The sequence below is a fragment of the Aplysia californica genome, unplaced genomic scaffold, assembly GCF_000002075.1.
Source record: "Aplysia californica isolate F4 #8 unplaced genomic scaffold, AplCal3.0 scaffold00542, whole genome shotgun sequence".
In the NCBI taxonomy this organism is placed as follows: Eukaryota; Metazoa; Mollusca; class Gastropoda; order Aplysiida; family Aplysiidae; genus Aplysia; species Aplysia californica.
The window spans coordinates 165,071-189,313 of NW_004797812.1; the positions used below are offsets into that span (position 1 = coordinate 165,071).

Here is a 24,243-nt window from a genome sequence, read left to right on the forward strand (position 1 = left end):
CTGCATTACATACACTCTATGCTTTAAACAAAAGACCTCTTTGCCAGCTTTATTGACAACTCAAAAGCTTTTGACAGAATCCATCACATCAGGCGGATTGAAAGTTTGGAGAAGCTAGGTATTGATGACAAAGATATAAGAATACAACAGGAAATCTTAACTGACAGCAGAATGCAGCAATTTAAGTGTGTAATGAAATATCAGAAAGCTAAAATCCATAGAGGAGTGAGACAAGGCTGTGTCCTCTCTCCGTATCTTTTTAACATCTATACAGAGCTTATTTTCAGAGAATCTCAAAACCTGCAGGGACTCACTATTGGGGGCCACAACATCAATAACCTGAGATACGCAAATGATACGGTTCTGCTTGCAAACGTGAACAAACATCATTCTAAAATTGTGAAAGTAGTAAAAGTGAACAGCAGCAAGGCAGGCCTTGACATGAAAACAAAAACAATGGTCTTATCAAAATCTTCTGGAAAAACAACACATATAACCATAGATGGGGAGAGAATCGAACAAGCCCACTAATTCGAGTATCTAGGGGCAACAATCACTTATGGTGGAAAAAGTGAAAAAGAAATAAACATAGGAACAGCAACTGCAAAAACAAGATTCAGCCAAATGTACACACTATTTAAATCCAGGCAACTATCTAAAGAAAATGCTGGAATGCTACGACTTCCCCATATTCCGATATGGCGGAGAGACCTGGGCCTTGACTTTGACAAGGAAAGAAGAAAACAAAATAAATACGTTTGAGATGTGATGCTACCGGCCAGAATAAGTTGGAATACAAAAACGACATACAACGAAGTTTGCCAGATTCTGCACGTAAGACAAACCCTACTGAATGAAATAAATGTTGATAAGAAAGTAGACAAGTAGCCTACAATACTATGGCCATTTAAAACGTCACCGACCATTGTGAAAGAGGTACTTGAAGGAATAATGTGGGGTAGGAGAGCCAAAGACAGGCAAAGAATAACATGGATGGATAACATAAGAAGATGGACAGGCCTGGACACGGCAGAATGTGCAACAGCAGCTCGGGACCGTGAAGGATGGAGGGTTATTACACGTCAACCTCTGAGTCAGAGATGATACCTCCAGACATCCAGGTATGCTTTAAATGAGAAATGTCGTGGCTTGCTGCTTCAACTAAATAAACAGAGACAGTAAGATCTAAAATCTCGGAATCTTTTTTGTTACCTGCCATATCTCAGGGATAGCCAACCTGCGGCCCAACTGATTTTTACGTATGCGACTTATTTTGCTACTTAGTATGTCCCATTGACCTTGCCTTCAGACAGCCACATTCCAATTTCGAATGTACTTTATATCTTTATACCGACTAGAATAGTTTCAGTTTTGGTTTGAACTATAAATTTTGAATTTTGCCCTGGTCGAGGCCAAAGCCTACTGTTATCGATTTTGGGACCACAGAGGGACCTTTAATGAGCGCAACTCGCGCCTCCAATATTTTTCGCCCTTATCCAAGAAGGCTAAGTGTTCGACCTTTACTCTAAGATCAGGGGCGTGGCTGAAATACAGCAGTAAGAAGGACCCAGGAGTAGCAGTAGAAAGAGTCAAGAGCAAGGCAAAGAGGGGCATAAAGTAGGGGGAGAAAGTGGAGATGAAAGTTGTCTCACTGACAAAGCAATCCCCAATGTCCTGATCGGATGCAAAAACAACTACATGTATACTTTTTACTCCATAAAAATTATCTGAGCAAAGTAACTGAACTCGAGTCTTCTGTGTGCGTGCAACAACAAAGCCACTACACACTTCTCTACAAACATTAGTTATAAAAATCTTGAATATCACACATAAGGACTACCACTGTTGTGAGTGACGTGCATCATAGAAATAATGCCAATCATGGGATCAAACTTCAAAATACCTTTTTGGTTGTGGTAAGAGTTTTATGGCACTTGCAACACAATTACATATACAAAATGCTGCTGGGGTTGGCCATATGATGGGTAAATGTGAGGCAGCGTGGTGAAATCAGGTGCTCGTCAAAATAATGAAAGTCAAGAAATTGGCATTTTCCCGCAGGTTTGGGAATTTTTATTGAGCTTTTGTTTTTTAGTTCAACACCTTTCATGCCAATTAAAGAGCACATTTTTGTGTAGATTTTACTGAAAGACATTGATTAAAGGCCGAAGAAATGTAAATGTTCAGTTTCCACGGACTCTAATGCTAAAAAAATAACTCAATTTTGGCGGCCATTTTCTCGCTAGTTTTACCTCTGAAACCAGAAGACCTTCACCCTCTTCAATCACACATATCTCGACTTCTATTCAACATAGATGGATATTATTGTCACCCAAAACAAGGAAAATGGACAGGCCTTACGATGATACCATCAACTCCGTACCTCAAAAATTGACGAGAGCCTGATTCCACCGCGTTGTGCCACAAATGGAAAAATTTGTGACTAACTACTCTAGTCATCATTGCGCTTAACCATGATCCCTCACAGCCAATAGAGAAAACTGAACAGTGAAAGTATCAAAATGCTGAAAAGTCTTTTCTGTTTTACATAAGCAAGTAAAAAAAATGTATAAAAAATGAAGAGATTTATTAGCAGTTTAGAATAGTTTACAGTCGACTCTTTAATACTTCTTATGTAAAAAAATCAAAGCCTTACAAAATTGAAGGAGTATTTTGATATTTAAAACGTTTAAAAAGAAGGAAGAAAAATTCACATCAACCATTTCAGTACACTTTTTATTAAGTAAGGAAAATATTTTAAAAATGAAGCACCAGAGCTATCCAAATCAATGTCCATTTGCATTGAAGGATGCCTCCCTTCTCAAAAAGACAAACATTTGTGCAATCCTCACATTTGTTGTGGAAAAAACCCCACTCTGTGCGTTACTAAAAGAAGAAATGATGCGAGTACATTAAAAGCTTATAGATGTAAATATTTTGTAACAATGACTTGAACCAACATTATCTTATCTTTGAATGGCACACAAATCAATATTTAATTCGAATTTTAAAAATTTTAAAAGCTCATCGAATCTTTGTGTTAACAAAGACTGCTTGTATCAAATAAAAAAGAGACCTGGATGGAACAGGCCATTGACATGAAACTGCACAAATGAAGACTTTGGTGTATAAGTTCTTTTGTCAAAAATAACATGGAAATATAGGCACTGTTGTCATCTGGCACATATTAAAACAATAACAGTACATAAAACCTTAACAACAACAATAAGTCTCTTCAAGGAGATGCCTGGTGTACAAGCTCAGACAGCTTTTATGCACAATTAACTCACTCAGGATTTGTTTCCGCTCAATACTGGGAGTTGCCTTGATAAAGCAGAGGAATAGATGTTAGTATCACAAATTCAGCGATAATCTTTTTAATTCAAACAACAAATTTCTTTGAAAGGTCCAGATCAAAAGTTTACTGTGAGATGTAGCACACGGATGGGGTTTAAAACCATTTCGTATAACTTCCACCAGTACAGGTTTTCACTTTGGTCTGACTACACCCATAGTATTTGTCAGTCAAAAATGAGTCAGAGTGGGATTTTCAGAAATTCAGGGAAGTTACCGTCTGTAATTAAAAGTTTAACTATTTGTCATTTCATCTTATTCCTACTCCTCTTTTTCCCTGAATAGTTGGGAAGGCTGTACTCTGTGACACTGACACAGAATCGGTTTATTTAGCGTAAAAAAAAAAACCCAGCTGGATCTAGGCATTTGTTCTATGTTCACAAAGTGATCAATGTGATCCTATGAGATGATTTTAATAATATAGAAAACAATGTTCTCAATGAACATTTTGGAAAACAAATAATACCTTCTTCTTGATTTTATCACACTTGAGGACTCGTATCAATCATATACTGGGCCATCCTGCTTAGTGCCTCTACTGGTCTGTACAACTTTCCCTGTTGTGTTAATGGAAATGGCCATATTGCATGACTTAGGGCTCCGTAGGTCTCGCACTGCTGGAGGATGGGTTCCACAGTTTAGTCTGTTTCTCCACACTGACATTTTGGTCATTGTGCTGGTTTAAAACATCTCTACATATGATGTTTGAGTCTAGAGCGTTGTGTTCTTTGTCCCAAGATAACATAATCTTAAACAAGAGGCATTTCCGACAAAATCAAAATGTGCAAATAACATTGAATAAAAATTTTTTTTTGGTGAGGTCTTTCATAGTAATTTACAATAGGTAAAAAATAATTAGAGTTGTGTTCACAACTACGAGACATACATTTCATCACAGCATTAGAATTAGCTTCACACATACAAATCATATAGATATGGTAAATATAATAAGCAAAAAAAGCTTTTAGAGTGTAAATAGAAATTTCAGCATCATGAGGAGTGTTACTAAGGTCAAAGACCCGAGTCTTGATTGATTTAAAGCTCACAAAACTGTAAAAATATAGCAAGAAACATGTAAAGAAAAAGTCAGGACAATGACTAAAACAAAAAAAAGAAAACCAACTTAACAAATTCATCCTGTGGTGGGAGACACACTACATAGATACTCAATAAAACTTTTGCATTCTCTTAGGCAAATGTTTGAAATTAATACTCTAAAGATCCCATCATAGAAATCTGGCAGCATCAGCAGGGTCACAGAGGCCAGATGAAATTATATATATTTCTCTTAGAGCCTAGTGTATACATTTGAACTTTGGTAATGAGTTTTAAATCTTTCCTACTCAATCAAGACTTCCTTTCCTTCCCTTTCTATTGGAAGCCATTTTATATTTGTGTTGCCTGTGTCACTCACAGCAGGAATCTGTTTAAAGACGAAGATTACATTCTGTACAAACAAGCATGTAACATTTAAATCGAGGATTAAAAGGGATTAAAAATTCTTATTACTGATTCAAAAAAAGGAAAGATTAAGGGCTGCAAAACAATCTAGCCAAGCAGCATGATCACCATCACAACAGAATTTTTGGGGTACAACGAAACAATGCTCTCACCATCTATTCTGGCTATAAGTTACACAGTCACATACAAGAATTTAAACTAAGAATATAATTCTAAAAATATTAAAAAACATAGCTTTACCAAGGTAACACATTTTGTCTAATACCCTGAGCTGACTTTTAGCATAAACTGGGAATTCAATATCATGAGGTGATGGTGCTAGTTCAATATTTAAGAAAATATGACTGCACAGTGACAATACATTTCGTCTAATATCCAGAGCTGATTTTTTTTAGCATAAACTGGGAGCTCAATATCATAAGGTGATGGTATTAGTTTAACAAATCCACAACTTCACAAGTAAAAAGTTAAGCGATTTATGCAAGAACCCAAACAGTTCAAAAGTTAAATAGAAGAAGTATGTTATATTAATCCAACAAAGATGAGCGCTCCTGGCAATGCCCTCAGTTGCCGTAGGTGTACTGGTCAGTTTGGTTGAGACACAGAGACTGGACTTTTTCCACCGTGGCTGGAGCATCTGTGGAGAAGTGAAAGGAGATACAGCTTGAAGAAAGAACCAATAAAAACAGTTTAAATAATACCCGCGTACAACGGACAAAGTGGAAGCGGATAACGGAATAAAGTTTGGAAGAATGAATGTCAAAAAAAATCCCAGCTTGATTGATCATAATCTGAGTACCACCGACTCGGCTGGAAATGGTCTTGTTCGAACTGTCAAAAAGGAGCGAACTTTGTAGCAGCAACAAAAGGGCTTCCACATTAACTACGGCTAAAGGTTTCAATTTATTAATGCTGACAGGGGTGTTAAATCAATACAACCGTCTTTCTTAATATATCTATGCTATATTTATGCCAGTCTTAAAATGTCATCAACAGATTCTGGCTGCTATCAAAAGCAGGCAAAGATAATAAACTTACTGATAAGAAAGAAAGCATCCTAGTCATCAATAGAAGTCAACAGTAATGAACTTACGTAATGGAAAGAATAGGAGCCAATAGTAATGAACTTACTTAATGGAAAGAAAGTATCTTTGCTGATCTCGGCTCTGGCGGCCTCCACAGCATGCTTTATGGCAAAGAGTGATGCAGCAGCCATGGTGACGGGAGGCTCTCCCACAGCTGGAGGACGATGGACACGACACGATTGGAGAAAAGCAAGAGAAAATGTTAAGTGAAAGATGGAGAGAGAATAATATGATGTATCTGTGTACAAAGAGGACCATACATTTAGGATAGCAGCAGACCACATAACTTGAATGTTACTTGGAATTGTGCAATTGAAGAAAGCCTCGATTGATCACATGTCAAAGAAAACATTTTTCATCCTTTAGAACTTTGTGGGAATCACAATTTCAGGCTAATTGATTTGAAATGCTGGTTAGGACCATTTTCTGGGTATGTCTACGTCTTTAGAGGGCATGCAAGCATGTATTCATTTAACATTACTGAATCTGAAAAGATTTCAGGCAGCTTCATTCACTAAAGACAACCTAAATTCTAAAATAAACAAGCACACAAGACCCGCCAATTTGCACCTTTTTTGGAAAAGCCATTGTTGTCTAACTTTTCTTTATTTTTAATGCAATAAAGGTTTACATGTTTGTTGGCTACGATATACACATGATCCACTGTGTTTGGGTCAAATGAAAATTTATAGAGAAACCTGCAAACCTTCCACCCAATTTTGTCTACTCAAAAGCATCTATTTCAAAATATACTTTCAATTTCCAAAACAAAACAAACCTTATTCCCAACAACACTGACCAATTGCAATTACACATTCAAACATTCAGGGTGATCCAAAAAAACAAACTGTACAACTTTTTTTAGTTGATATTTTCCTCCACACTGAAGTTTTGCCTTTCAAATTTGTACACAACATTTGGGAGTCAAAAGGAATTAGTCTGATATCCATTTTAGATGAATCCACCGAATATTTTTGCTCTATAAAGCGCGTAAAAAAAACCCAACCCATTTTCAGCTATGTCCCCATTTTTGTAGCATGACGCAAAAGTTCGCATTAGGCCTCCCACTAAAAATCTCAACGATTGCGCCATATAGCAAACCACAGCAGTCTAACAGGCCAACAGAAGTTTGCAGATAGTATTTCTCAAGTTTCCTTTGCCTGCTGAGATCACGGTTAAGATATGTAAAGAGCAGAGAGCTTTTTGTATAGAACATTTCCTCAAAACCAACTCATTTAGTAAGTTTCGCACAAGGTACTGAAATAATGTTAAAGTGCCCTTAAGGACTTCTTAGATGTCAAGGGTGGAAATGATCCATCAGTTAGGACCTGTAGAGAATCAGAACTAAAAATTCCTACACAAAACGAACACTTCAGGTTAAACACACACAGTTGGCACATCTTTAAACGTCATCAAGGTACAGAATTCAGTAAATGAGCCCCACGAGACGTCTGTCCGAAGACGATCCCAGCAGCAATGATTTTCCTGTGACATTTGGTTCGAAGCCCATATTTACCTTTCAGGTTTATCAACTCCACAAATGCTGTCTGCTTGGGCAACCTCACCCCCCCCCCCCCCCCAAATTATCTCTAGAAACAGCTCCATACTGAAGGTGTACAGTGAGTGCAGCTTTGAGTATTCGTACTTGAGAGCATCCTTGCGTTTTGCCCCCCCTACTGAACATTACAGATGACGCGTTCAAATGTGTCAAATCCAAAGGAGTACATATAGACCATAGGTTCACAGAATTCCTAAATAAAAAAAAAAAATGTAAAACTCTGTAAGAGAAAAGAAATAGATCTATTGTTTCCAGGGATGGAAAGATTAGATTTTTTAAATAAAAGGAAAGGGAAAAAAACACCAATCCAATTATTTCATGACTTTCCTTACAAGATTTTTTAAATTGGCGCATTTGGCATTCTTAGGTGGCTTTTATAAAAGCCATTTCCGTTTTCGAAAATAAGTTTATTCTTCGTGAATTCTATGTAAAACAAATTCCTTTTGAATGAATTATATATGTTCCAAATTATAACATAATCATTTTAGTACAAATTTCGTGCGAGATATTTAGAAAAAAAGTCGTAGTTTTTTTTTGGGGGGATCACCCTGTATATCACTTTTAGCTAGCCCAAAAGTCTTTGTGACTTGGAAGTCCATTGAGTGCTCAAACAGTTTCATTTATCAGATAAAATCAATAACTTACCCTTTGAACGCAGGACGCCCAGTGGATTTGGTGCATTTTTCTGAAACTTGAAGTTGAAGTTCATGGGCAAATCCTTGGCCAACGGTGGTTTGTAGTCCTGAAAGAGGAAACAAGAGAAGAGATTTATTCAAACTGGAGATTTTTAAAAAATGCAAGTGTTTTCTATGCCTCCATTGACAAAATTTTAATCAGTTTGGAGGCGGGCTTCGATCCTGCCTGTTAGGGCCAGCCTTGGATGAGAAGGATACATTTCCTGGCAGAAAGCAGAGATTCTCAGAAAAAAAGTCACTCCACATGGGAAAAGAGCTCAAGTCTTCTGCATGCAATGGTGAAGTGCATAACTGCTACACCACACTTATATCCAGTAAAAGATTTTAGGAAAAATTTCATTCAATAATCCCAGCACTACAGATTCCTCTATTGTTGTAAAAGGAAATAGACTTGGCTCACCATAGAGCGACAATTTTTTTTATTTCAAAGGCTTAAAAGCTAATCTTAGTATTCAAACCTTGATCTCAATAGAACAAATGAAATTTATGACCCAAAAAATGTTGATGTTATCGAAACAACATACCCACACTAGATACAAAAAAGACAGAAACTCCACAGGAGTCAAAAACTCTAGAAATATTGTGAAGACCTAAAATGTTTCATGATCTTTATCCCAAAGCAAGCCTTGTACTACACCAGTTTATTCTGCTGGTCTCTTTGGTACGGCTGGACGGTGAACTGGACTGACAAGTGGAAGTTTTTAGGTTTCAAATCAAAGAGTGGACCAAATCGTTCTTGTATTACTGAAATATTGAAACGAGGTTTTTTTCACAGAGCACTGCGAAGATGGGAGAGTAAATGCTCCATATTCAAGATGAGCTAATTTGTGACTAGTAAGGCCCTTAATATTGTTATTAGAAAAACAAACTTTTTTGTGAATTCTTCCTTGCAGACAGACTTACCCAGGTGCCAGCGTTGAGAGCCTCTCCTGTCTTTGGGTCGTACACCATCTGCTCCTGCAGGAAATAACCCATGCCAAACACAAAGCCTCCCTCAGCTTGACCGATGTCCAGTTCTGGGTTCATGCTGGAGGTCAGTGGTCAACAACAGGATGAGCAATTTTGATTACATTTTAACTGAGTTTTTTCCATTCCCCACCCTTAAAATAACCCAAAACACATCCTCAAAAGCCCACTAGAAACAAAAGAAACAACAACCCCAACCCAAGTTAAATCAACAATAAAAAGCAAACAAACCTTGAAGAAAACAGGATAAAAGACTTTTTTTGTGAACAATAAAAGAGCAGAAACTACAACAGATATCAACATTAAAGTGCAGACGTGCTTGGGTGTGTGTGTTGTGCATGGCATACGAGTATGAGAGTGAAAGAATTAGCATTTGTGTTTGTATACGTTTACATAATCAGTATTTTCCTGTTGTCTTCACAAAAATTAATTTCCAAACTCTTTCCACACCATGTCACATGCTCCCGATCTTTGGGTCTTACTTTTTACAATGAAGAAAAGGATAAATTAAGAGCATGAGAGAAATTCTCGGCTGATGGGTTATGAGGGAATTTTAAAAATTGAACATGAATCAAAGCAGATTAAATCTGAAAAAGAAACCCCAGTTCATACACGGCTGTGACCACTCACCTCTGTCCACAGTCATAGAGCATATCCATCTGTCTGAGTTGGTACTGACCGGTGAGGATGTCCACTTCAGCCTCAACACAGGAAGCACTGTAGCAACTGTAGTGTGCTGGGTATGGGTCTTTGGGGTGGGTCCTGCAGCAAAGGTTGTGTTATAGTTAACCTCAGCGAGAAGCAAGCATTATGCTATTTGGTAAATAAAACCCAATAAAAAAACAGAACTTGTCAGAAGGAATAGTTCAGAATAAAGAGCCTGTCAATTATCTGTTTTATTGCAAAGACTTTCATGTAGGAGGCACCGTGTACTTTCCAGGAAGCTGAGATTGTTTCTGAGTGTTATCACACCTGCTGTTGTAATAATATAGATTGTAAAGTGTATAGAGCTTGCAGCTGAGTGGAAATCTACGCTACACAAAGTCTATGTACTGTCAATATCATAGAGTGGTGGGAAGAGGGCAAACACTTACATGTAGGAGGCAGTTAGGTCGATCATGTCAGCATAACATTGAGCCACCAGCTTCTCCCATGATGGGTCAACCATCTTGGCTTTGACCGGAGCCATACGTGCTTTGAGAATGGCACAACACTCAATCACACTCTGGGAAAGGTTATTTAAGTGTTGAAGTTTCAAGAGAAACAGCAAGATAAAGATCCCATTTTGTTTGTTTGTATAAGTAAAGAGGAGCATATCGATGCAACAGTGTCATAAAGTGCAGGAAAGAAGCAAGACAGACAAACACAAACAGCAGAGGGAAAGAAATGAAGTATGTCACATTTTGCCAGGCAGCACTAAAACACAGTAAAAACAAAGATCACAAGACAAAAGAACAGACCAAACAAGGGCATCTATCCATCATTCACAAAGATTACAATAACTGTATACACATAATATACTCCATAAGAGGGTTGTTGTAGGAAAAGGGCTGGCTAGGAGAGCAGAGTGAAACATAAAAAAATAAGAATTAATGCAATTAAATACTAAACCAGACCTCAGACCCTAACAAATCGCTTCTGGCGGACATTAAAAATGTGAATAACAGAAATCTGGGCTTGGCTTCTTATGTGCTCAAAAAATGTTTAACAACAAAGTTCATGAACTGCTGACCATTAACCCTATCCATATGCCCTGGGGTTATTTTTACCCCCGGGGTTGTATTCTTCAAATTATAAAATACTTCTAGTACGAAGATCTCTGAAACTTTCAGTATTTCTCAAAAAGTCATTTTGACAGACTGCTATACAAAGCGTACGGACCGGATTAACGAGTAAATTTCCTCTTTGGAAAGTGAATGGTGGCACAGAGTTCTCCACGTTGTATGGATACGATAGTATAACACAACGTACGGATAGGGTTAAGAAAGTACACATGCCATCAAGCTAAAAACAAAATCTACTGAAATTTTTTCTCTAAACAGTGTTTTTAGTCTATGATAAAGGGTGAAGTCAGTAAATGACATTGCAAATCACTGCTTATGAACTTTTCATTCAGGAGACCAAGGCATTTTTGTTTTTTCTTAAATTCCATTCACATAATAGCAGAAAGCACTTTTCGTAACTTAGAATATTTCTTTAAAGACAGAGATAAAACAAAACTGACTTGTCAACTACACATAACATAACCACGACAGCAAGGAGAAAACATAAGGCCCCCCACCCAGCTCGAAAATGGGTAAGGCGTACTTGGGGTATCAATTAATCTTAAACAATCAACCTTGATAATACAAGAAAACACCAAAAGCTAAAACCAGCCTCACTTTGCAAGCCAGTTCAGATGTGATGGACCCCCCAGTGGTGATCGAGTTGCCATTGATGGTGGTCGAGGATGTTTTCACACGAATCTTGTCCATGGGGATGCCCAGCTTGTAGGCGCACACCTGGGTCACCTGTTGGAGACAATGAGACATTGGCGGGATGAGAGATAATCACCCTTTTAGCACCGTGAAGTTATTTAAGAGACAGGACCTCCAAATTTAATGTCCAACTATATAAGGACAGAGCCAAGTTGTAAGAGAGTCTAGAAAACTCACAAACAAAAACCCTAAGTTTAAATTAAATATACCCCATTGAGTAACTGAACCAGGGTCATCTACAACATAACCCAGTATGACAGCCACTTAGCTGAAGGTGTGCCTAGCCAGTAAGAACAATGAAGTAATCTTGCAAGAATAATAGAAAGGCCACAGTTCATTATTGCCAGACCTGACACATCAGAACAAAAAGGAGAATATGAAGCTGTTGTATTTGTTACTGTAGCACAACATCAATAATTTATCCCTTCTTTCATTTGTTTTTCCTTATAAATGCAAAACACTATACACAAAACAGACACACAGGATGCACAATGCTTTTAAGTATTCGAAAGATTTATGTCTGTAGCAATTTTCTTTAAAAACTAATATGGCTACATTGTTTTGCTTTAATTTATAAACTATAATAAACTATAATAGTTTCTCAAAGATAATGTACAAAACTCTTACTTTGATTAAAATGCTACATTTTAAAGGAAAATTACAATATTTCATTTCATTGAAACTTATGAAGGAAAAAACCCCCCAAAAACCCCCCCCAAGAAGTTTATGAAAGCCAAAGATTATTTGACAATGTTCAAAAACTAAAACAATCCATGTACCAGCTCCCTGTCTACTGAATCACAGGAGTGTGAAGTTATAGCCCTTAGAAAAAAGGCCTAAGTTTGTAAATGAACTTAAAATGCACAACCGGACATATACCTCTGCATTTAGCACTTTATAACTCACATAAAACATTGCTGTATCAGCCTCTCATCCTTTCCCAACCTGAGTGTACCTCTCCCTTTTTTCTCTCTCTCTTTTCTAGTACCTTTTTACTGGCCCCTAACCCATCACATTACTCTCTTTCCTTTCTCCCTCCCTCTCTCTTTTGACCGTTTGTAACGAGCTTACACTTACACTTAGTGCTTAATGAAAGTACAAGTCTCATATCCTATTACCACGGTCTTCGTTTAACAAGACGCTACTTTCCGTCCTCTTTTCTATATTGTATGAAATTAACATAAAAAACCAATCAACCAATCAGTGTCTTCCACACACCTTTGTATTGATCCCTTGCCCCATGTCGATTCCTCCATGAGCAATGGCCACACTTCCATCGCCGTGGTAGATGATCACTGATGTGTTGTACATGGCCCCGCTCCAACTAATGGCAAACCTGTTGGGCATCACGGATAGGCCACGCTTCTTCCATCTGTTGGCCTGACTCAAAGAGGAACAAGACACAGTTTAGTTTTATTTCTAGTAAAAGATTTACAGATTTTGAAAACACAAATAGGTGATAATATAAGCACCAATGTTAGAGTTAGTGGTTTTACTAGAGAGTTATTATACAAAGAAAAGAAGGAAGAGGGATGACGACGATAGATGCTTGATGGGAAAAAAGGAGAAAACCACAAGTGAGTGTCTATCAACTACCCATGTACAAGATTTGTCAGAGAAAGAGAAAGTACAACAACAAGGTTTATATGCGACCACTACAGCACAAAAAATATACCAAAACTGACTAATCCAACTAAAACTGTAAAAAAAAAAAAAAAAGAATAAGTGACTATTAACTCACTTCACACTGGGCCCTTTCACCAGTCACAAGCGTTGAAGACTGGCGTTTTTCGGAGTATTTCAATAAGTCACCACAACTCTCAGAATTACTCTATTGTAATTATTTTTGACACAGTAAAGTAACATTCAAGCTTACTCTAACACAAAAAACTAAAGTTGTCTAAGTCTAATACTTTAATTTATATGATTTTAAAAAAAATTGGCATGAATTTGATTTTCCGAAAAATTTCCACAGACATGACAGGTAGGATGAAATTCACAACAACAACAAAAATAAAAGTTCAAAGTGTTGTATCTTGATTTGTACGCATGTGTGAGTGTTTGGTGCAAGTATAAAAGCTGGTCTGTGCGTTGATTCAGACCCATGCATGAGACAGATGTACGGCACGACGTTGTGATTTCGTTGCGCGAACAACACCAGTACTAGTGCTAGATCTAGCCCTAAAGCTACGACTCGGGCCGTGTTCGGGTACATATCCAGGATCCTAACTATCAGACACATCATATTCTGAGACACTAGAACTAGTAAAACATACAGAAGTATCGAAAACGGCGAAATTATGTGATTCTTGTTCATGCGACTTCTTCGACCGTTACTACGACGCGACTGTCGGATTACTATCAGCTGTATAGAAAAAAAACAAAGCGCGAGTTCCGGTTAGTTCAACCCAGGTTGGGGTCACTGTCCTTCACCTTCAATAACTTAAAAACTACGGGTCCCAGAGATACGAAACGAAGTCTAAGTAGCTCAAGCTTGGCCAAACAAGGGTACGAGGCGGGTCCCGCGATCCGTGCGTGATTTGTAGAGCGAAAAAAAAAATCCAAAGTTGGTCACGCAGGGCTCGTGGGAGCCGTCACGAGCGTCGTGGCGGGGGTTACGCAACTGTTGTGTGAACCGTCTGAAGTGAGTTAAGTGAAGAGATTTCCTTTGGACCCACCTTGTTGAAAGCTTCCACCTGTTGCTTCCGCTCTGCCAGTTTGATGTCAGTCTCCAGCTGAGCGACAACGGCCCGGATCGTGCAGTACTCTAAGACCATACCCGATGGCGAATGCTGCAGGGATTTTCAAAAAAGAATATGAAAATATAGGAAGAAAAGAAAAGAAAAGAGTGCTTTGTTTATCTCCATCTGGAAATTGTGACTATAATGACATGCAATGCTTTTGTAACTTAAAATACAGTCAAATTTGTCCTTGACAACCACCCATTGTCGAGGAGAAAAGTGGACATCCCAGATAGATGGTTGTCTTAGACAGTCTAATTATAATAAAGCAAAAATGTAAGTAGGGTAGTGGGAAGTGGTTGTTTATACAGGTGATTGTACTAGAAAAATGGCCATTAGAGCAGGTTTGACTGTAGATTTATTAATACTCGTGTGACTGTAGATTTATTAATACTCGTGTATCCCATTAAAAAAGACTCAAACAAATTTACAATAGCTTAACTCCCAATTTGTAAATTACCAAACAGCAACAGAGCGCTCTAAAAAAAATAGGGCAAAATGCAATTCATAGGTAGTCTAAGGGTTAGGCTACTGGACTCATAATCGTTGAGGTTGTGGATTCAGATGTTTGAAGCTCAGCTCGGTTTGACATTGAGTTCTTGGGAAAGATACTTTACACAAATTTTCCTTTTGGTTCGGTTCTATAGGTGATGGATGTTAAATTCAGAAGTCCTGCTTCTTAAATAACTTTACAATGTTGCAAGGGAAGTTAAATCAATACAATTTCACACACTTTCATTTAAGACCTCTTGGTGATTTGGTATATATAAAGAATATTCCAAGGGAATGGAACAAATTATGTTTTGGCAAGTTGGTAAAGTTCGGCCCATTCACATCTGGCTGAAAAGAGGGAAATTCATATTCCGCTTTTGATTTACTTTCATTAACCCCCCACCCCTGTATAAAATCTCAATGAGACATAAGAGCAAATAGATTAATCCACTGTATATGTGAAAAATCACCCTTTGAGGTCAATATATCCTGAGTAGTGAACCCCAGATTTAATTACTATGAATAACCCGTCACTCCAGCTCTGCCTCTTCAAACCCCCAACACTCTCACCTGGCCTTTGACATAAAGGTTCTCTTTGCGGACATCCAGTGGATCTTTGTTCAGTGCTTTGGCCACATGTTCCATTATGGATTCCATGATGAAAATAGCTGGCACAGAACCTGGAAATATGTAGAAAAAAGGTAAGATTAAGATACATTCAAACTTTTACAGATTTTATTCTTGAGATGACAAAAGGGGTGGAGGTGGAGTGGGGTAGAGGTGTGGCAGGGGCTAGGAATCTGGGATATTTCACCGACTGCTGTGGCAGAGGTCTTTTTCAGACACCTAGTCTGTTCTGTTATACCAAATCAAATCTTTGAATTTTGCCATAATAAAATAAAATTGCATTTACCAAATGTACCTGAAAATTTGAAAAAAAAAACCCTTTCCAAAATCCTTGTCTTGACTATGTAACACATATTGTTTCATATATCACTTTTCAAAATGCTGTATTGCAGGGTCTTGCACAAAGCAGTAAATATGAACTGTTCTACTTGTGCTATTCTTAAACTTAAAATCAAGATGATTGTGTTTCTATGGCAACCAAAGCCTTATCATAGTGTAATCTTGGGGATCGTGTGCCCACTTTAAGCCCAGGTTCTGAGCAAAACAACAACAAAAATTGCATTAAAAAAATAGATTCTTCAGGTCAACTAATGCCCCTCAAAAGAATTTCTTCTCTGCTCAAGGCTAGAGGTAGGGTCCACACTGCCATTACAAATCAAACAGACCTGGGGACCGGCATGCTGTGTTCATTGGCTTGTCCGTCTTCACTGCGATGGGAGTCCACAGCCAGTTAGGGCAGTAGTATGCTGGACAGAGGAAAAGATGAACTATTACTTCAGAGCCAGATGCAGCAGTAATCAAGGGGTCGGAGGATAAGATAAAACTATTACTTCAAATCCAATTATGGTAGTATTAAGCTAATCATAGAATAAGACAATTGTAATTTCAAAACCACTAAAAGTAGTAATATTAATCACGGCGTCACTTTTCGCCCGATTCTGTTACTTTTAGTTAGCGTGACTCAGCAGCCCGCCGGAGCTCCCCGTCTCGGGGTCACGGGGTTAATGAGCCCTGAAGCGACTTAGCCGGTGTCGGTTAGGAAGTTCGCATTTTTGACTATGTTGAAAACGATATAACTTCTTCCCCATCCCACATAGCAAACATTACGCGGATGTACTAAAAGCTCAATGTCTTGAGATTTATTCTGCGTTAGAATGGTTAATTTCTGTGCCTTAGTTTTTGTTCTAGACAAGTGTTTGTAGAGTACCCAATTTGTCCCATTTTAGTTACATACAGTCATACTTACGAATAAATGATTGTTAATTTAAAAAAGGCACGACAGATCTCTCCAAAATCTGTGTTAAACTGACTACGAATATCATGTCTTTTACCATGAAAAATCTTAAATCTGCGCCAGTAGTAATAGTCAAGTTATAAGATAAGAAAGATGCACGTCAACATTTTTTAACTAAAGACGATCAGCATTAGCTCTTATTTTACTATTGAACAAGAGAAAGTTACTCTGCGTTTGTTCATGAATCATGCTGTGTCTGTGGCAGCCCGCATACAACTAAAAAGATATAATATAGATCTAAGCGATTAAAAAAAACACAAAACCGTGTAAATACATGGGTAGAGATAAACTTCTTGTATGGAATAAAAATAATGACTTAGCTAACACATTCATTCTTAGTTTTTGTGTCGGAAATATGCGCGGACACAATTATGAATGTAAAGAAATCAGTCACATTGTCAGTTATTACAAATGGTCATAGAAACGAAAAATAAAGCTGTAAAAGTCTGGTGCTGATTCAGTGTCCCTGGAAAGCTAGAAATTATTCTTACAACCCTATTACGAGAAGTCATCCCCATTATTCAGTCAACTTACAAAACCTAGACTTAGCGTTTTAAGAAAAGTAAGGAATTTCTGGAGTGTAACAGATACTGTTCGTGTATTAGATCTACGTTGAAGATGTATTTTAGCACTAAAATCGATTTGTACTTATCATAGAGAAACTTCAAGGTAACTTTTATAAACTTTCGAGAAAATATGCGAATATTCACAATTATATTAGTATTAGACACCTAAAGTTGTATTTGTAGGAATTACTTCATAGTGAATTGTGTGCCCGATGGATAAAGTTGCAAAATTACAGCTTTCTATTATATGCGCAGATACCATCTTTTCTGAGTATCTGCACCAATACTATGTTGTTCATGTTCCAAAAGTTCGACAGATTTTGACGAGGCCTTCTTTTTATATTGATTTTTTTTCATTCACGCTAGTCCAAAAAAAATAAAATTTAGCATTGCCGACTCCAGCACGTCTACCGAAATAACCAGACAAGTTACAACGTCCGTTCTTTTTTCAGTCTCAAGAGCAGAAATGCGTGCTTTGGGTGCACTAATGAGAATTACCATAAATACAAGGATACACCTTAAATTGTACGTTGAAAAGTACCCAAAATTAAGTCGGCCCAGACAGAGCGGCAACAGGGAGCTGACCCCCGTGACCCTGACGTGATAAAGCGCCCGGCGGAGAACCCCCCGTGGCAACTAAAATTCCACTGCCGGTGCGCCGTGTAATATGCATATATCGTATGATAATATTAATATTATTTCACAATCAGTTAGAGCAGCAATACACTTGTCATGCGATAACATAAATTGTCACTTCACAGTCAGTTAAAGAAGTATATTAATATACTTGTCATTTATAAAATAAACTATTACTTCATAGCCAGTTAGAGCAGTAATATGCTGGTCAAAGAAGCAAATTATTTTTAAAAAGGACAAAGATGAGGTAAAGCGGGATATTTTTTCGGATTCAGTAAGTATTTCTTTTGATCTAAAAAAAATTCTGTTTGACAAAACAATAGTGTTACTGCCTTTTATGTAACTTTCAATATTCAGTCTAATTTCATTTAGAAAATTTTGGTTTCTTAAACAATAGAAACTAGCACAATAGACTTTCCTCACAAATGAATCAGACTATTCAAGCAAATTTGACAAAATATGCAGGAAGCTTAATTTAAAAGCCCAAATCACAAACCGATCTGTCGAGTTTCTGCTAAAAGTAATATATAACAAAATACACCCCAGCACAAACTTTTACATCAAAATTGCCAATGCTTAAAATGACTAAACGCTTTCATTTACAGGTTACAAATAAAAGCTATAAAAATACTGAATTCTGGTACTATTGAAAGAACAGAAGTAGCAACAGATAGGTTTCCAAGAGGCCTGGATTTCACCAAAAAAAAAGAGACTTTTTAGCATAAACACAAAAAAGAAATACGGAAAGAACAAGAATACAGAAAATTCTTATCAGTCGCAAACTTGAAAGTAACAAGCAAAAAAAAAGAAATGAAAAGATGTGTGGAAAACAATAAAACTTAGAAAAAGTATAGGATTTACTTAGGCAAATAGACAAGCAAAACTGTAATAAAATTTAAAAAGGTAGAAACTGAAAATCAGCAAAACAATATATATACACTAGTATGAAATAGGCAACGGTGTTTGCTCAATTTGAGATCAAGCTAATGTCATTTTTCGGCCCAGCCCAAAGTACAGGGTGATCAATAAAAACAACTGTACAACTTTTTTTCTAGATATCTCACACAAAATTTCAACTACAAATGTTGTAATTTGGAACAGAAATCATTCATTCAAAAAGAATTTGTTTGATATAAAACTCACAAAGTAGAAACTTATTTTCGAAAACATAAATGAGTTTTATAAAAACCACCTATAAATTATAAATGCAAAACCACCTATAAATTATAAATGCAAAAGGCACCAATTTAAAAGATCTTGTAAGGAAAGTCATGAAATGATTGGTTTGTTTTTTTTCCTTTCCTTTCCTTTTTAAAAACCTAATCTTTCCATTATAGTAACCTTTAAACAATATTTCTTTCCTCCTACAGAGTTTAAAAATAATTTTAAAATTTCAGAATTCCAAGAACCAATGGTCTATATGTCCTCCTTTGGACTCAACTTATTTCAACGCGTCGCATAATGTTCAGTGTTGACCAAACACAAGGATCCACTCAACCATGAGTACTCAAAGCCTCACACACTGTACATCTTACAGTATGGAGCTGTTTCTAGAGACAATAAGAGGGGAGGGGGGGTGAGGTTGCCCAAATAGACGGCATTTGTGAAGTTGATATAACCTGAAAGGCGAATATGGGCTTTGCCAAGGAATCAAATGTCATAGAGGAAGTGTTCACGCTTTTCAAGACGATCGAGGAATCATGAACACATTGCTATCCTTTGATAGCTTCGCGAACGGGAAAATGGTATAGTCGCAGATGAAGATCCGCCTTGAGAATGCGGACCGTTGAGATGTAGGAAGGTCATTGCAGCAGACATCGTCTACGTACAGACGTCTCATTGGGCTCATCTATTGAATTCTGCACCATGGTGACATTTAAAGGGGTGCGGACGTTGTGTGTTTGACCTGAAATAGTCGTTTAGTCTGGGAATTTTAAGTTTTGATTCTCTACAGGCCCTAACTGATGGACCATTTCCACCTTTGACATCAAACAAGTCCTCAGGGCACTTTAACATTATTTCGGTACTTTGTGCGAAACTTACGAAAAGAGTTGGTTTAATAATCTTAACCATGCTCTCAGCAGGCAAAGGAAACTTGAGAAAACTATCTGAATGCTTCTGTTGGCATGTTAGACTACTGTAGTTTGCAACATGGTGCGATCGTTGGGATTTTTAGTGGTAGATCTAGGCCTAATGCGAACTAGTGCGTCATGCTACAAAAATGGGGATAGAACTGAAAATGGGTTGTTTCTTTACACGCTATGTGAAGCAAAACTATTCAGTGGATTTATCTAAAATGAATACCAGACAAATTCCTTTTGTATGTATGTATAGTATAAGGTTTTACGGCGCTCGCAACTGCTAAGGTCATATGAGCGCGCGAAACACAAGTTGTTCACCTTTGCAAAAGTTCACTTCACGACTGGTTAACTAATTTACTTTAAAATGCTAAAAAGTTAAAATATTTAAATTCGGTGTAAATACATTTGTGGTTTAAAACAACTCTTTTAAGTAACAATAAAAATTTTAAATAATATCAAATTCACTCTACAACTCGCCATAAAGGCCAATGGCCTTTATAAAATTTAAAATTCTGCTGGGAACAACGACGGAAAAAATATCCTGCAATTTTTTGCATTTATAATATTTCCTTCGGATCTCTCCAAAGTCTAGTCTGTTAAAATGTGTCTAATGGTAAAATCTGTGTCGCATCCGACACAGAACGGCTTCTCATCTCCCTGTAGGAGGTATTTGTGGGTCAGGGCCGTGTGTCCGATGCTCAATCGAGTAAAAATGACTTCGTCTCTTCTGGAGAGGTCCGAAGGATTTTGCTGTTCTAGCTTGGGTTTTATTTCATATAGTTTATTATTTTTCTGGTTTTCCCAGTGGCTCTCCCACAGACTGGAGAAATTCCTTTTGACTTCCAAATCTTGTGTACATATTTGAAACGCAAAACTTCAGTGTGGAGAAAAATATTAACAAAAAAAGTTGTAGTTTTTTTTTGGATCACCCTGTCATCGTTTAATAATTCAAAATTTAAAAAAGACTTGTCTTAATTCAGACTTCACCTTGAGAATCTTTTTTAAAAGTAGGTGTTTTTATGTCCCCAACAAAGCAATTTCGATATATAATGGAGGAACACTGCCTCGGAGATTCAACATCCCAGCAGAAAGATCAATATTCAAGAAAAATCTTCCCTACAAGGAAATTGAACTCATGTCTTCTGCATATGATGGTGTAACACCTAATTGCTACACCACAGATGCCAGTTTATTTTGAGTGGAAAAGTTTATCTCAAATTTTAAAATGTAATTCGTTACTCAACACAAAACAATTACTGAAAACTCTGTGATTTTAAATCTTCCAATTGAAGAGTACACAGCAAATTGTAAATTTCAAAGGACACCATGGCACCTACGTGAAATAATTTTTCAATAAAGTGCACATTCAACATCACTTTTGAACTACAACTACAGTGACAACAATATACAGCATAAAAAGGAGAAAAAAACAACAACAATAGGTGGGAAAGCCGACAGACAAGGGGTGGGTGTTAAAGAAAGAAATGACTAAAGAGGGACTTATTCTTCAAAATCATACCTGGCTTGAAAAAAAGACAACCCAATAGTTGGCATTCTCATAGCCCACGTCCAAACTTGAAAGTATGCTCTACACGTGTCACAATTTATAGCAAAGCCTAGAGAGCATGAAACTTACAGACTCTAAAAAAAACCCCAACAACCCAAACAACAAAAACTAGTTTCTGACACTTGACATCTTCATTCCAAGATGATGTTTGGCTGCTCAATAAAAGAAAACTAAGCTATTGTTGATATGGATTAATTTAATGTGAAGTTGAAAGTGTGTTCAAAATTCGACATTTGGGAAGCTTTTTCTTCTAGTTTACCATGTCATCAATTTACTTGGAAGATTAGCCGTGTATAGAAAAGCTTCTGATTTCTGATATTACAATTGCAACCATAAACAAAAGTCAGCTGAGACAATGGCACCAGTTTCTTTTTCTTAAGACGTAAGAAGATTTTTCTAAGAGGACGGTTTCTGGGACCCTTACAACTAGCCACTTTTAGGGATGGGTGCTAGCAAAAAATGATTAAAAAAAAATTACTTTCACGTCATGTGAGGGCAAAAAATGAAAAGAAAGGGTAGATGTAAGTATCAACCGTTGTCCATCCAAACCGTGGCGCCGGCCCCATTTCCTTCGATGGTGTTGTGACCAACATCAGCATAAAGCTTCTGAATTATACCCAGCAGACGACCTGTACTGGTAAAGCCCACCTGATGCAGAAAGGTCAAAGGTAAAAAACAGGTTAGGCCTTTTGTGTCTATGAGGCAGCCAAGACAATGGCATCAGCCTTTTTTCCTCAAGAAGATTATGGCCAATACAGACAGCCACTTTCTTTCAGGGATAGGAGCTTACAGAATACTGTGAAAAAAAAAGATTATGATTTCAGTGCTCGGGAGGTGTAACGTGACAAGTAAGTGGAAAAGTAAATAACAACCATTGTCAATCCAGACACTGGCATCCGCCCCGTTTCCCTCGATGGTGTCATGGCCGACATCGGCATATAACTTCTGAACTATACCCTGCAGGCGACCTGTACTGGTGAAGCCCACCTGAGGCAGAAAAGTCGAAGGTTAAAAACAGGTTAGGCCTTAGTGCCTGTTAGTATGAGTGCGTGTGTGTGTGTATGTGTGAGTGTGTGTGTATGTGTGAGTGTGTGTGTATGTGTGAGTGTGTGTGTATGTGTGAGTGTGTGTATGAGTGTGTGTGTGTGTGGGAGTGTGCACATGTATGTGTGCATGTGTGTCTGTGTGTGTGTGTGTGTGTGTGTGTGTGTGAGTGTGTGTGTTTGTGTATTAGACATAAAAATAGAGCACAAGAGTGAGTGTGTAAGTGCGCGTGGGTGTGTGCATGTATATGTGTGTGTACATGTGTGTGCGTGCGTGCGCGTATAAGCGAGTTTGTATGTGTCTATGTGAGTGCATGTGGTGTGCTTATGTATGTATATTTATGTGTGCGTGCATTTTTGTGTATGTGTTAATACGCGTGTGTGCGCACCTGAGCGTATATATAATATATATTCAGGGTCTTGAGCAGAAGCTGGGCCAGGCAAAGGGAAAATAACAACAACCCACAAGCACATGAATCAATGCATCAAAGAGCACAGTTTGCTAGACGTTGAACAATCATAGCAGAGAGCAAGTAATTGGAATTAGCTCAGTAAGTATTAGGCTGAGCGACAGTGCGGATGATTCTGGTTCAAATCTCCAATATAATGCAATTTCAAATTTGTGTTGTCAGTGGAGTTTCCAAGGGTCTCAGCCTACTTGACGAGGTCCTTTCCGAGAAAGATATTAAACTCGAAGTTTCATCCATCTCATAACCTTTAAGGGTTAAAAGGGGCGTTAAACTCACACCCTGCAGGCAGAGTGTAGGTACGGATTTTTACAGTGTTCCAGGCAACATCCAGGGAAATGCAAAGGACAAAAGAAATTTTGTTACAAAAGCCAAAAGGAGGAGGCAGCAACGTACGTCTGATAAACATCTCAGTGTGTTTGATTATGAGAGAACATGTTGGGAAGATGATGGTATCAATCAATATGGCACTACAGTTTGAGAATAACGACAATAAGATGTAGTGGAGAGGGAGTGAGAGTGTGTGTGTGTGTGTGTGTGTGTGTGTGAGTATGTGTGTGTGTGTGTGTGTGTGTGTATGTGTGTGTGTGTGTGTGTGTGTGTGAAGATGATTTAGTTTTAGTTAGAGTTTTACAGCACTTGCAACACAATAAGGTCACATAAGAGCCAGAGATTAGAAGAGTTACAAAAGAGTAACAAACAAAAAAATGAGGAGAGATAAGAACAATAGATGTTTGATAGAAAAGAAAGAGCAAACCACAGCAAAACACCCGTCAAGTCTCATAAACATCTCAGAGTGTGTGACTATGTGGGAGAGTGAAGGAAAGAGGATGGTATCAATCACATTTGAGAATGATGACAACAAAGCGCAGTGGAGGAAGGGGATAGAGGTGAGGTGATTAAAATGCCGATAATGGTGATGATGACGATGACAATGAAAGACAGCCACTGCCAAAAACCTGTTCCAAAACTGACTGGAAGATGAAACATTTATTCTGAGCCCCAGAGAAGCAAGCACGATTACACGTGGTTGGTTATGTCATCAAGGGGAAACTATTATTTTACAGCCAGTAGAGAGAATCAGGGAAAATGTCAGATCTAATGGAAAATGCACCTGCTGCAGCTGCAGGTAG

The 24,243-nt window shown here is 37.7% G+C and overlaps 1 protein-coding gene across 3 annotated transcripts in view; it reads right to left on the minus strand.

The window, feature by feature from the left end:
• Window positions 1–2,715: 2,715 nt before the first annotated feature.
• Window positions 2,716–24,243, minus strand: part of LOC101852648 (xanthine dehydrogenase 1) — a 65,205-nt gene continuing 43,677 nt past the window's right edge. The window contains exons 23-34 of one of the 3 annotated variants that reach the window (XM_005106544.3): window positions 22,134–22,248; window positions 16,122–16,202; window positions 15,400–15,509; window positions 14,275–14,388; window positions 12,815–12,976; window positions 11,501–11,629; window positions 10,214–10,344; window positions 9,750–9,881; window positions 9,057–9,180; window positions 8,104–8,200; window positions 5,947–6,054; window positions 2,716–5,452 (exon numbers count right to left, since the gene is read on the minus strand). In XM_005106544.3, the coding sequence (XP_005106601.1) occupies window positions 5,379–5,452; window positions 5,947–6,054; window positions 8,104–8,200; window positions 9,057–9,180; window positions 9,750–9,881; window positions 10,214–10,344; window positions 11,501–11,629; window positions 12,815–12,976; window positions 14,275–14,388; window positions 15,400–15,509; window positions 16,122–16,202; window positions 22,134–22,248 (1,377 nt within the window). In that variant the 3' untranslated portion in view covers window positions 2,716–5,378. Of the gene's footprint in view, window positions 5,453–5,946; window positions 6,055–8,103; window positions 8,201–9,056; window positions 9,181–9,749; window positions 9,882–10,213; window positions 10,345–11,500; window positions 11,630–12,814; window positions 12,977–14,274; window positions 14,389–15,399; window positions 15,510–16,121; window positions 16,203–22,133; window positions 22,249–22,472; window positions 22,588–24,243 lie in introns of all 3 variants that reach the window. The other 2 variants (XM_005106543.3, XM_005106542.3) reach the window with 2 other exon arrangements.